Raw genomic sequence first — 12,937 nt, 5'->3', positions numbered from 1 at the left:
GGGCAGGGGCGGGGCAGGAGGGAGGGACAGTGCTCTGGTCCCGGCCGGGGGTGTGGCCTGTGCCTCACGTACAGCCCCCGGGCCATCCCTTCCAGGGGTCCTGAAGGAAGGCGGACGCCGCTAATGGACGAGCCCTGGGTGCCCCGGCTGGACCTCCCCGCCAGCCAATGGAAGCGAAGGGGGCGGGGTCTGCTCGTGTTCGGCGCACCGCAGCTTCAGCCGCCTGCTCTCAGCGCCTAATCCCGGACTGCACTGAGCGGAGTTGTGCGCGTCGCCCAGGGGGGTGGGTCGGGGAAGGGGAGGTTTCGTTCGGAGGAGCTGCAGCCAGAACCGGGTGAGGCTTGTCTCCGCGGTCCTCGCATTCCAGGCCCGCCGACAGTGGGGGTGGCTGGGCGCAGCTCAGGCTCAGGAGGCGGAGATGGGCTAGGGAGGCCTCCGGAACCTCCCACCGGCCCGGGACTAACCCCCACGGCTCGGCCGCCGCCGTCGCCGCCGCCGCTACGCGTCGGTCCCTGGGGACTAGTCCGGGCTCACTCCTGTCCTATCGCAGCTCAGGGCTGCGGGCTCGCCGGCGAGGCCTGGTGGCCCGGGCGGGGACGCCGCGGGCATTTTCCTTTCTGTCCGGGAGAAGGTATGGGAGGGGCACCAGGTCCTCCCGCTCTCGGGGCTGTTCCAGAGCCTGGGGTTCCCAAGTTTGGGGGCGAGGTTCCGCGTCCGCGCCGTGGTCTGCTCCCCGCTCCTCTTTAGGTCTTACTGGGGCGCGTTTCTCATGGTGGACCGGGGGCCGAAGGGGCGCAAGTCTCGGACCCTGGGCAGTTACTTGGGACTTACATGGGAGATTTCAGACCTGTGCATCTCCTACCTTGGTGCCTGGAGTGACGTGGAAGACACCGGCTGGGTCTATTTGGGAGGGGACGCCATTCCCTTGCTGGCGTCCAGGCAACGTTTGCCCCGCCCGCCCTTTGAGCAGCCTTGATGCCTCTGCCCCCACCCCCACCCCGTTCCCACCCCCGTTCTGTAGTTTGAGGGAACAGACTCAGCTCTGTCTGGTGGTGCGGTCACCGTAGTTTTTTAAAGCTGGTTTCCCCGCCGCTTTGGAGGATGGGGGAGGGCAAAAGAGCGCCGAACTCTTATTCTTTGTCCCTCTTCTTCCCTCTGCAGGGTGGGAATTGTGTAGCGTCCAGGTTGGCTGTAACTAAACAGTTTTTCATCTTTTCTCCCATTCTAGGACCGGGAATCACTTTCAGGCCAGCCTGGTGACGCTTTGGCAGAAATTAAGGAGGAAGATATCTCCTTTATGAGTAATTTAACCCTATTTTTCTGCTTCATACACTGAATGCAATAGTACAGTGGTGTTCTGTGTGATTTAACTTTCTGTTATCTTGAAGGCAAAGAACCAGTTGCCTGGGTGGACCCTGTCCCCAGAGCCCTGCTAGGTTTGGAAGTGGGTGGTGATACTTACCATCACTGATACTCTCTAGAGTTCCAAAATAGGACTTAAAGGTAGTTTTATTTTACAGGCTTTGCATTTAATATATTTTCCTTCCTTTATAATGGATCCAAAATTTTTTTGTTTGCTGTTGGATTAAGAAAAATCTAACTCTCCTGTTGTTTTAAAGTTGACAATATTTTTTGTATGTGTTTGTCTGATATTTGAGTTATGTTTATGTAACCTGCTGGTCCCCCACCCAGCATCACATCAGGAGGTAATCTAGTTGTCACACTACATGGTTCTGAGATTGACCACTAAATTGGTAGTGACCACCTGATCCTTCCATTATGAAGTGAATGTGCTTTTTCCTTGTTACCAGAAAGGAATCTATTTGGTGTTCATTTTGGCACAATAAAATGCCCAGTTCTCTGTCAGCTATTCAGGTAATAGTTTTAACCACCAATTCTTGCTTGAATCAAGAATTTTATTAAGGAGTCTCAAAATGGTGATTTATTTATTTATTTATTTATTTTTTTAATCTTTATTGATTTCAGAGAGAGGAAGAAGGGAGAGGGAGAGTTGAAACATCAGTGATGAGAGTCATCATTGATCGGCTGCCTCCCTCACGCCCCCCAACTGAGGATCCAGCCCACAACCTGGGCATGTGCCCTGACCAGGAATCAAACCACCACCTCCTGGATCCTTGGTTGATGCTCAACTGCTGAGCCACACCCAGCTGGACAAAATGATGATTTTTTAAAAAAAATCTAATTCTACATTTATTGTCTGGGATTCTGTACAGTCTTTGGTCTGCCTATTTTGTCCTTTAAAGCTGATCAAGCAATTTTCCATTGGTATTCAAAAAGAAACTTGTTGATCTCCCATAGTAGCATTCCTGCCTTCCCTTTCCCTTGTTGCTCCTGGCCAAAGTTGGCTTTCACTTACACTGTGTTATGCTTCGTAGCACACCTCTTTAGTTAGTTAGACTTAGGACAGTTTGTTAGGAGGTAGAGTGCTATGTCTAGCTTTTAGGAATGAATATTGTTCAACTGGGTAATTTTCTTAGGAAACCTGAAGTGATATTTCACTTTCCCCTGCTAGTTTGGGGAGATGATAGGACGTGGGTATGGCTCTAGTAGATCTGTGATGGGCCTTCACAGGGAAAGGGAACTAGCAGGGACTAAGATCACAAGGTAACAAGTCACTGACCCGGTTACACTCACTTAGAAAAGCCACTTTTCTCATCAGAGTGTTTCTAGGGTATTTCATCATGATGTCAAACAAAGGATCGGGTTTTAGTGGTATTCAGAGTACACATCTGCTCTCGTTGGCAAGTGCAAACTAAGTAAGGTCAATACTTAAACCTGTACTGTGCACATTTACAAATGTACATCTTAATTAAATGCACTTTTAGCATGCACATTTTTAAATGGGTAAGTTATGTGTGTCTTCTCAGGATTGGTATGAAAATTGAAATAAGTATAAAAATTGGTAAAGTACCTGGTTTAAGGGGCTTTACCCAAAAATAGCCTGCTGCCAAGTTATGGCACACACACATTAATGGCAGCTCTAATTCTTATCCTTTTTTTTTTTTTTACATGATTTCCTTAGCTTTATCTTTCAAGCCTTTTGCTGAGTTTTCCACTTCTACTAAATTTTAATTTCTGGAAGCTCTTTTTATGTAAGAAGTGTTCCTTTTTTATGGTCTTTTGTTCATCCCTTATCCATCTTGAGTACTGATAACTTTGTGGTTTTTCATTTTACATTTCCTTTTTCCTGTATTATCTCTCCTTTGTTTTTATCTCTTTTAACTATTTTTCTTATCAGAAGCTTTTCTCTGATATTTCCTAATTCTTGACTGGTCACCTCCTGATCAAGAATTGGGAAGTAGAAAGCAGTTTGGAAGAGTGAGTGGGGCTTTCAGGTTGAAGCTTCACTCTAAGATGACTCTTTAGGACAATTGATGGGAAACCTCTTGAGTCCTTATCTTTAGGTCTTTCCTTTTTGCTGGTTCCTAATTCCACAGAGAAGAGTGTTTCTGAGAAAGAAGACTTCCAGAAAATAGTCTGCTGCCTGGAAGATAGAGGTCTGGATGTTGCTCCCTGGGATCAGTGGGATTTGAGCCATTTCATTTGTATGATATTGAAGCAGACATCCTTGCTTGGTGAACCCAAGACATTCTATCTTCTCCAGAGAATAAAAGTCTAGAACCTGTGCCAGGGTGGGGAAAGACCTGTCACCATGAACATGTAAGGAGGGATGGGATTGAGGATTTCCCAACGTTCTTAGTTTAGCCACCTACTCCTATTCCAGGGATATCTGGAGCCCTTTAAGGCTTTGGTAGACTAAATCAGAATGTTTCTCAGCTTTTTCCATCACGGTTTTAGAGTTTGGCTCTCAGGTTAGCTTAGTTAACTGCTCATCCATCTGCTCTTCCGCTTACAAAATTTTGTTGCTTTTGCCCAGCTGGTATGGCCCTGCTGGTGTGGCTCAGTGGGTTGAGGGTTGTCTAATACACCAGGAGGTCATAGTTTTGATTTCTGGTCAGGGCACGTGCCTGGGTTTCAGCCTTGATCCCCAGTAGGGGGCGTGCGGGAGGCAGCCCATCAATGTTTCTTTCTCATCAGGTTTCTCCATTCCTCTCTCTAAAAAATCAATTAAAATGTTAATTTTGTTTCTTTTTTTCCTGTGTGGTGTTTCTGGAGACTTAGAAAGGTATGAAGTTAATTGTGATCAACCTAGCAGCTTAATCCCTATTGATTTCTAGATGGCAGTTTTGTACTTAGGCACTTCAGTAATCCTCTTGCTGTTTGTGGTAGGGTTCACCTTTATTTTGTTTGTGACTTTAAATGGGAATGCTTGTAGTATATATTCCCTAAACAAGGTGGTGGTTTTGGAATTGAGATTATTTTCATGTAAATATATAAAGTAACAGTTGTTAGTTTTGTGAAAGTATAAGTAGCATACATCCTAATTATCTTTTTTTAAATCCCGACTGGAGGACATGCTTAGAGAGAGAAACATCAGTGTCAGAGAGAAACATTGATCGGTTGCCTTCCATATGTTCCCTGACTGGAGATCAAACCCACAACCAAGGTATATGCCCTGACCTGGAATGTAACCAGCAACCTTCCAGTGCACGGGATGCTCAACCAACTGAGCCACTCCAGCCCGGCCATCCTAATTATCTTTAATAGAGCCTAGAAAATACAGATGTGCTTATAGGCGGCCAAAATGAACCTTTGAAACAGTAAAAAAATATATATATGTATATATTTAAATATATCTATTGATTTATATATTTAAATATATCTTTATTGATTTAAGAGAGAGAGGAAGGGAGGGGGGAGAGAGAAACATTAATGATGAGAGGGTCATTGATTGGCTGCCTCCTGCATGCACCCAACTGGGGATCGAGCCCGCAACCCAGGCATGTGTCCTGACCGGGAATCGAACCGTGATCTCCTGGATCCTAGGTGGATGCTCAACTGCTGAGCCATGCCTGGCCAGCCACAATAAATATTTTTAAATACTTTAAGGTGATTTTAATTTTTGTAGGTTCATAAGCAGATTAGTTTACCTTTCTCCTCATGTGCTAATCTTGTCATTAATATCTCCACATTTCTCTTTGAGTTTCAGTGTTTTAACTGGTTCTTTTAAATATGTAAGTTTCTAATTGTACATAAATATAATTGCATATTGAATGGCTATTATTCAGTTAATTTTTTAATTACGTGATTTGAAGAAAATTAGTGATACTTAATTATAACTTAATTCCTTAAAAATTTTTTGCAACTTTTAAACAGCACATTTAAAAAAACTGTGACACCAAAGTGTACATTTAAAAATGGTTAAGCAGTTGAGCATCAACCTATGATCCAGGAGATCACCGAACGATTCCCAGTCAGGGCACATGCTGGGTTTTGGGCTCCATCCCCAGTGTGGGGCATGCAGGGGGCAGCCAATCGATGACTCTAATCATTGATGTTTTTCTCTCTCCCCTCTCCCTTCCTCTCTCTGAAATCAATAAAGACATATATTTTTTAATTTAAAAAAAAAAAAGATTAAAATGGCAAGTTTTATGTTTTATTTATATACATATAATGTTATGTACACTTTTTTAGACTTAATGCTATTTCATACTTAATAGACTACTGTAGAATGTAAACATAACTTATTTGCACTGGGAAACCAAAAAATGTGTATCACCCTTTATTGCAATATTCACTTCATTGCAGTGGTGTGGAACTGAACCTCCAATTTTTCCAAGGTGTGCCTATTAAAACAACAGTGAGATGAGATGTTACTTAAGGTAACTCAGTATAATCGGGCAAAGTACCCTCATATATATGCTTGTTTTAGTGTTAGCTCTTATCTTTACCCCCTAAGTAAACACCCTGTTAACTTTGCAAGGTCATTATCCATTACCTAGAGACAGTTTACATTTGAGTCCTGCTTTGGTTTCAGCCTTTTTTTTTTTTTAACCTTTCTTGCTGAAAGTACTACATATGTCCCTCTTATCCCTCAATTGATCTCCTCCCACCGTACCCCTCCCCCCAGGCCTTCACCTCACTGTTATCTGTGTCAATGGGTTATGCATATATGCATATAAATTCTTAGGTTAATCTCTACCCAGCCATCCACCCCTGCCTTCCCTCAGATTCATCCATCTGTCCCATGCTTCTGTATCTTGATCTATTTTGTTTATAAGTTTATTTTCTCATTAGATTCCATATATGAGTAAGATCATGTGACACTTGTCTTTCTCTGACTGACTTATTTTGCTTAGCATAATACTCTTCAGGTCCCACCATGCTGTTCCATAGGGCAAGGGATCTTTCTTTTTTACAGCTGTATAGTGTTCCATTGTGTAAATGTACAAGAAGATACTTGATATGATTTCAGTCTTCTTGAACTTGTAGAGACTTGTTTTGTGTCCTGACATGTGTCCTAACATATCTTTGAGAATATACCATGTGCACTTGAGGAGAATATGTATTCTGTAGCTTTGGAATATAATGTTCTGTGAATGTCACTTAAATCCATCTGATCTAGTGTGTCATTTAGAGTCACTGTTTCCTTGTTGATTTTTTGGTCTGGAAGATCTATCCAGTAAAGTCATTGGGGTGTGAACATCCCATACTATGTCCAGAAGTTTTATTTTTCACTTCAGCCTGTGGGAGTCCTTTGTTCTGAGGTGGGTCTCTTGTAGACAGCATATATTTGGGTCTTGTTTTCTTACCCATTCAGCTACCATATGTCCTTTGATTGGAGTGTTTAATCCATTTATATTTAAGTTGTTATTAATAGATACTTATCTATTGCCATTTTATTTCTTTATGTCTCTGTTTCTTGTTCTATTCCCACTTCTTATTACAGCAGTCCCTTTAACATTTCTTGCAATGCTAGTTTTGTGGTAATAAATTCCTTTAGCCTTTTTTATCTGGAAAGCTCTTTATTTCACCATCTGTTTTGAATGATAGCCTTGCTGGATAGAGTATGCTTGGTTTCAGATCCTTGTTCTGCATTACCTTGAATACTTCATGCCATTCCCTTCTAGCCTGTAGAATTTCTGATGAGAAATCAGCTGACAGACTTATGGGAGCTCCTTTGTAGGAAACATTGCTTTTTTCTTGCCGTCTTTAAGATTCTCTTTTTGTCTCGAATTTTTGGCATTTTCGTTATGATGTGTCTGTGTGTGGGCCTCTTTGGGTTCTTTTTGCCTCCTGAACTTGTGTGACTTTTTACTTGACTAAGTTTGGGAAGTTTTCTGTCATTATTTTTTCAAACAGGTTCTATAATCCTTGCTTGCTTGCTACATCTTCTGGCACACTTATTATTGTTACATTTCATGTTGTCCCAAAGCTCCCTTAAACGGTCCTCCTATTTTTTAATTGTTTTTTGTTTTTCTGATTAATTTTTTTTCTACCGTCTTCTAATTGCCTGATCAGATCCTCAGCTTCTGCTAATCTGCTGTTCATTTCTTCCAATGTATTTTTTATTTCTACTGTGTCATTCTTAATTCTTTTCATAGTTTCCATATCTCTTCTCATACTGTTGAGCAGCCTTATGATCAGTACTCCGAACTCTATATCTAATAGATTGCTTATCTCCATTTCATATAGCTCTTGTTCTGGAGGAATCTTTTGTTCTTTCACTTCGGGCTTGTTTTTTGTCTCCCAGTTTTGGCTGCCTGTTTGGATTTGTTTCTATGTTTTAGGTAGATCTGTTAGGACTCCCAGTCTTTTGGATGGTCTCTGGTGCAGGCCAATGCCAGACACTGTTTGTGACTGGCCTTGAGTACCCTGTTTGAAGTTTTCCACACTCCACACTTTGTGGTCCCCTCTGCTGGGGCTGGGTGTGTGTGGACAGGACCAAGATGTGCACCAGGGTCTGCTTTTCCGAGCCCCTGGGTCCAGAATCAAATCAAGCAAAGACTCAAAGCACCCAGAGGCTGTTATTCAGCCTCTTAATGAGCCTCAGGCTATAGACACTCCACAAGGTGCAGACAGAGGTTTTCCAGTAGGGTGGGGCAGTTGCTTCCTGCCAAGGCAAAAGCTGCTTGGAAGGTAAATGTCTGCCTGAGAAAGATGTCTTTTTCTGTGTGGGGAATGACTCAACACAGGCATCCAAATGGCTGTCCTCTGAGCTCTATTCCCCCAGCCAGCCACCCTGGATTCTCACACAGTTCTAGTCCACTCTGCCTTCCCTATCCTAGAGTCCAAGGTGGGTGGCTACACAGGAAACTTTGTGCATTGGCCCTTTAAGAGGGTGCCTGCATTTCCAGCTGTCTCTCCCTGGCAGACAGAAACCCTGCTGTTTTTCACAGCCAGATGTTATGCGGGCACCTTTCTCAGTTCTGGTGCTCTGGGCTGGGAAGCCCAGCTTGGGGTTTATACCTCAGAGTCCTCAGCGGGAACCCCCTACAGCTGAACTATCCCTCCTGCTGCCTATGAGCCCAGCCAGCCCATGTGCTCCTCCACACTTCCTACCAGCCTTTATGTGGTCTCCACTTTTTGTCCTTGGTTATGAGGGTGCTCTGCAGCTAGTCTTCAGTTCCGGTTGATTATTCAGGATGGGTTTTCTATATTTTAGCTGTCATTCCAGTTTGATCCTGAGAGAGTGTCAGTGTAGCCACCACTCAATCCGCTGTCATCTTGGAAAATCCCCAGCCAAGCTTTTTGTATAGTGGTAATGTAATTTTGTATCAGTCTTCTCTGTGCAGATTTTCATTTGATTTTACATTATTTTATTTTACGTTAATTTTCATTTATCATACAAAATTAAAATCAGTTAAACATTAAATAGTTATAATTTGTAAATGAATGAGATACCACAAGACTAGATAAATGTTTAAGATTGATTAGACTGTTGTTGATATCCTAGGATATAGGCCAAGGATTTGCCTAAATACTCTATCATGACATAGGGATTTAACATTGTTTGCACCCTTTAGTATAGTCCAGGTAGACACTAGGGAATTGAATGTTCAGTTATCTGAATAAAAACCACGGAGTCATATATTATCCCCATTTACAGTTTACAGTTTAGAAAAGTAAAATTCATTGAAGTGAAGTAATTTGCTCAGTGACACATAGCTAATAAGGAAAACCATAACGTTTTCTCTGTTTTTGAATAATGTTATAGAAATAGTAGAAACTTTTCTTTAGTCTTGTGTTTATGGAATTAAGAAAGTGTTAGATGGTTAAATTAAATGCACAATGGCTTTTAGTCGTGGTTAACTTTTTTATAATCTGGGATTTCGAAAATAGGTGAATACTTAAACTTTTTTCAGAGGTAGGTGACTGCAGTGAGCTGAGCATAAAGAAAAAATGCCCTTTGTATTATTTTCTTTTGAAAAGATTGAGACAGGACCTAGGACATAGCGGCCACAAGAGTCTACTGTGTAGTCAGCTATAGCTCTTTTCCAGAAATTGTTCTGTTTTGTTTTGCATTCAAATATAGAAAGGACAGAGTTCGTATATAACAGTTCTTATATTTCATAACTCAGTTAAGGCTAAATTATTGTCTCTTGCTTTTGAAAATCAACCACATACTAAGTTTACTGAAGGAGTGTTCGCCACGATCCCAACTTTTGTGTTTATTTTGTAACCCTTTTATACTGGTTCCTTAGATTCATTATTTCTGCATCTTTTAAATTGACTTATTTGAATGTTGATTTTGTTTTAATGAACTTGCTTATTGTAATTAAAGATGAGTGATTTTTTAAAATTGTTTTATACATTAATTTCATGTAACGTAGTAGTTATAAGATAGATTCTGGAGTCAGATTTCTTGGATTTGAATCCTGACTCTATCCTTCCCAGCAGTGGAGACTTGGGCAGGCGAGGCAGAGTCCTTATTTTCTGAGTCTTAGTTTGCTAATGGATAAAGTTGGAAAAATAGTTCCTACCTCATGTAAGCATTAACTAAATTAATATATTATTGACATAACACCTATTATATGACTGTAACTATTATCAATTACATTACTTTGGAAAATTATAGGATAGAAATGTTACTTAGCATAGTTCAATATGAGGTGTTTAAAATGAAATGAAGTGAGTTTTTTATTAAAATATCTGACACCCATACAGTTTCCACCTCCTTTAGTCTCGAGTTACTAGCTAAGAAAATTCAGGCCAGCATCGATAAACTTACCTCTGCTTTCCACCTATCATTTCTCCATACTTACGTACATTCCAGTTATGCCTACTTTTTCCCTCTGGCTTTGGAGATAGTTGTGATATCTCTTCAAGGTCATGCCTGGCTAGTGTGACTCAGTGGTTGAACGTTGACCCCTGAACCAGGAGGTCACTGGTTCAATTCCTGGTCAGGGCACGTGCTTGGGTTTCGGTCTTGATCCCCGGTAGGGGGTGTGCAGGAGGCAGCTGATTGATGTTTCTTTCTCATCGATGTTTCTACCTCTCTGTTCCTCTCCCTTCCTCCTCTAAAAGCAATAAAAACATAAAATGTTTATTAAAATATAAAATATTTATTTAAAAAGATCAATTTCACCGCCACTTGTGCACATGTCCTCATCTCAGCTGTATCCTCATCAGCCTCACTTTATTGATAATTCACTTCTCCAGATTCTTCAACTGTGTCCCTCTGTTGGATCCTTTCCTTTGTCATACCCAGTTGTCATACCGAGGTACAAAGAAATGTTTGTTGAATATAACAGAGTGATTAAGAATTTGGACCCTAAAATTAGAACCCTGAGTTTAAGTTCTATTTGGGCTTACCTAGAACAATTTAGTTAGCATCTCTTTCCTGATATGCAAAATGTATTAAATTATGCCTGTGTCACAGGGTTGTTTTTAGACTTTTACATAGAAAACACAGCATAATGTCTTACAATTCCAGGACGAGGACAAAAATGATTCGGAAAGATTTAATCATAGAGTTATGTTTGAAGTAGAGAATTTGAAAAAAAATTACAAAAGACTAGAGAAATAGGGATTGGGCAATACCATTCATTTTAGTAGATAGAAGTACATGTAGCATATTGATTATATTTGGATTCTGGATTATTAGTACTTGATAAATTATTTTTTTATTCTATTTTAAAGGAAGACAAGTATTTTTTCCTTCTAAAGGGGGAGTAAGTCAAATTGAGTATAACTGGTACTCAAAAATGTTTTATTATAATGTTGATGAGATGCTGTAGGAACTTAGTTCGTGTTTATATCAGTTAGCCTATGGTAAAGTTGATTTCCTTAAATGTTTCCCTTAAAGTCGCAGAACCTATTGATGGTGTAAATGAGGACTTTACTGTTAGTGGAGTAATTTTTTTAAGGACTACCAAAAATTGGATAATTAATTTTAATCTAATTCTTAAGAAGTAAGCATTATATGGTTAATGGGAGAGGAAAAACAGAATGGGTGACAGTGTTTTCCCTAAATGTTAGATAAAAATCACAAAGAATAGAATTTAAAATTTCATTTGTGCTAGTTCTTGCAATAATCATACTCTAACTCCCCCCACCCCCACCCCATTCTCTGTCTCTTACAGGTTCTTTGGCATGGACACAGGTTCAGTGGGAGGATTAGACTTGACTGAACAGACTCCTGTGTTATTAGGGAGTAAAGCCATGGCAGCTAGTCTCACAGATGTAGGAAATTCACTTGATCATCCAGTTAGTCCTTTAGTTAATAGATATAGAAACTCATTGGTGGAAGATGATGATGATGATGATGATGTTGTGTTTATTGAATCTATACAACCTCCTTCAACTTCTTCAATAATAGCTGATCAAAGAAATTTTATATTTGCTTCATCAAGAAATGAAAAGCTACAAGGAAATGATTCCATAATTCCTTCCTCAAGAGATTTGGTTTCTCAGAAGGGAAATATAAGTGAGACTATTGTTATTGATGATGAAGAGGACATAGAAACAAATGGAGGGAAAAAGAAAAATTCTTTCAGTTTTATTGAATGGGGACTTCCAGGAACTAAAAACAGAACCAAAGATGTGGATTTCTCCACTTCCAGTCTTTCAAGAAGAAAGGTAAATGTAGGAATGGGTAATAGTGTTATCACTACAGAATCGACTCTGAAATTCAAATTGCTAATGTTACAACCTTAGAAACAGGTGTAAGCTCTGTGAATGCTGGGCGAGATATGAACTTAATGATTACACTTGTAACATCACTATAGAATACCAACTTGGGAGATGTCGCTAAAGGACTTCAGCCAAGTAGTTTTGGTGTTAACATACAAACATACACCCCATCTTTAACTTCACAGACCAAGACTGGAGTAGGACCTTTTAATCCTGGTAGAATGAATGTGACAGGAGATGAATTTCAGAACGGAGGATTTGCAACTCATCATAGTCCTGGTAAGCTGTGAGTGATCTTCTACCCCAAGTAAATAAACTTTCGGCTGTTATCTATCTCACTTATATTCTATGTGAAATACGTTCTTCTTCCTGGCTTTCAGGTTAATAGAATATTTTGCTGAATAAAACTGTGCAATTTATTTGGTTTCTGAACTTTCAGAAATTTAATCTATTTTACTAATTGTGGTTTACATCTAAAGTGTTTTCATTGAAAAACTCCATAACCACTACCACTGCCCTTGTTTACTAGTGTCTATTTTAATGTAAAAATCATAGAATAAAAAGATGGGTTGAACTAAAGGGGTATATAAAGTAATATTATGTAGTAATTGAATTTTATTTGATTTATAATTATGTAACTTGAAATTTCAGTTTTTGCTTAACAGGTGTTTATTTTTAAATTCCTTGTCTCTGGTTTTCATTTTTAAATCAGCATTTTATTGCTTAATTTTAAAGGTTTATTGCCTTTAATTCATAGACCTATATTTTTAAAAGTCTTGTTCTGAAAAAATTAAGATATAATGAAAGTTATTTAAAACTTAGCAGATCTTTTTTATGGCTTTTTTCATGACATGTTGGGTTTTGATGGGAATTTTTTTGTTTTGTTTTGTTGTTTTTAGAGGGGGAGGGTGTTCTTGGCAGTGTTTTTTGGCCTTTTTAG

The 12,937-nt window shown here is 40.1% G+C and overlaps 1 protein-coding gene across 1 annotated transcript in view; it reads left to right on the top strand.

Moving 5' to 3' along the window:
* Positions 1-251: 251 nt before the first annotated feature.
* The window catches only part of ZMYM5 (zinc finger MYM-type containing 5), a 41,917-nt gene continuing 29,231 nt past the window's right edge, over positions 252-12,937 (top strand). The window contains exons 1-4 of the mRNA XM_016203566.2: positions 252-334; positions 1,229-1,301; positions 11,448-11,943; positions 12,183-12,276. Coding sequence (XP_016059052.1) covers positions 11,458-11,943; positions 12,183-12,276 — 580 coding nt within the window. The 5' untranslated portion in view covers positions 252-334; positions 1,229-1,301; positions 11,448-11,457. The remainder of the gene's footprint in view (positions 335-1,228; positions 1,302-11,447; positions 11,944-12,182; positions 12,277-12,937) is intronic.

Source organism: Miniopterus natalensis, chromosome 2, assembly GCF_054644295.1.
Source record: "Miniopterus natalensis isolate mMinNat1 chromosome 2, mMinNat1.hap1, whole genome shotgun sequence".
Taxonomy (NCBI): Eukaryota; Metazoa; Chordata; class Mammalia; order Chiroptera; family Miniopteridae; genus Miniopterus; species Miniopterus natalensis.
Note: the sequence above shows the minus strand (reverse complement) of the source record. Positions and strands in the feature narration are given on the sequence as shown.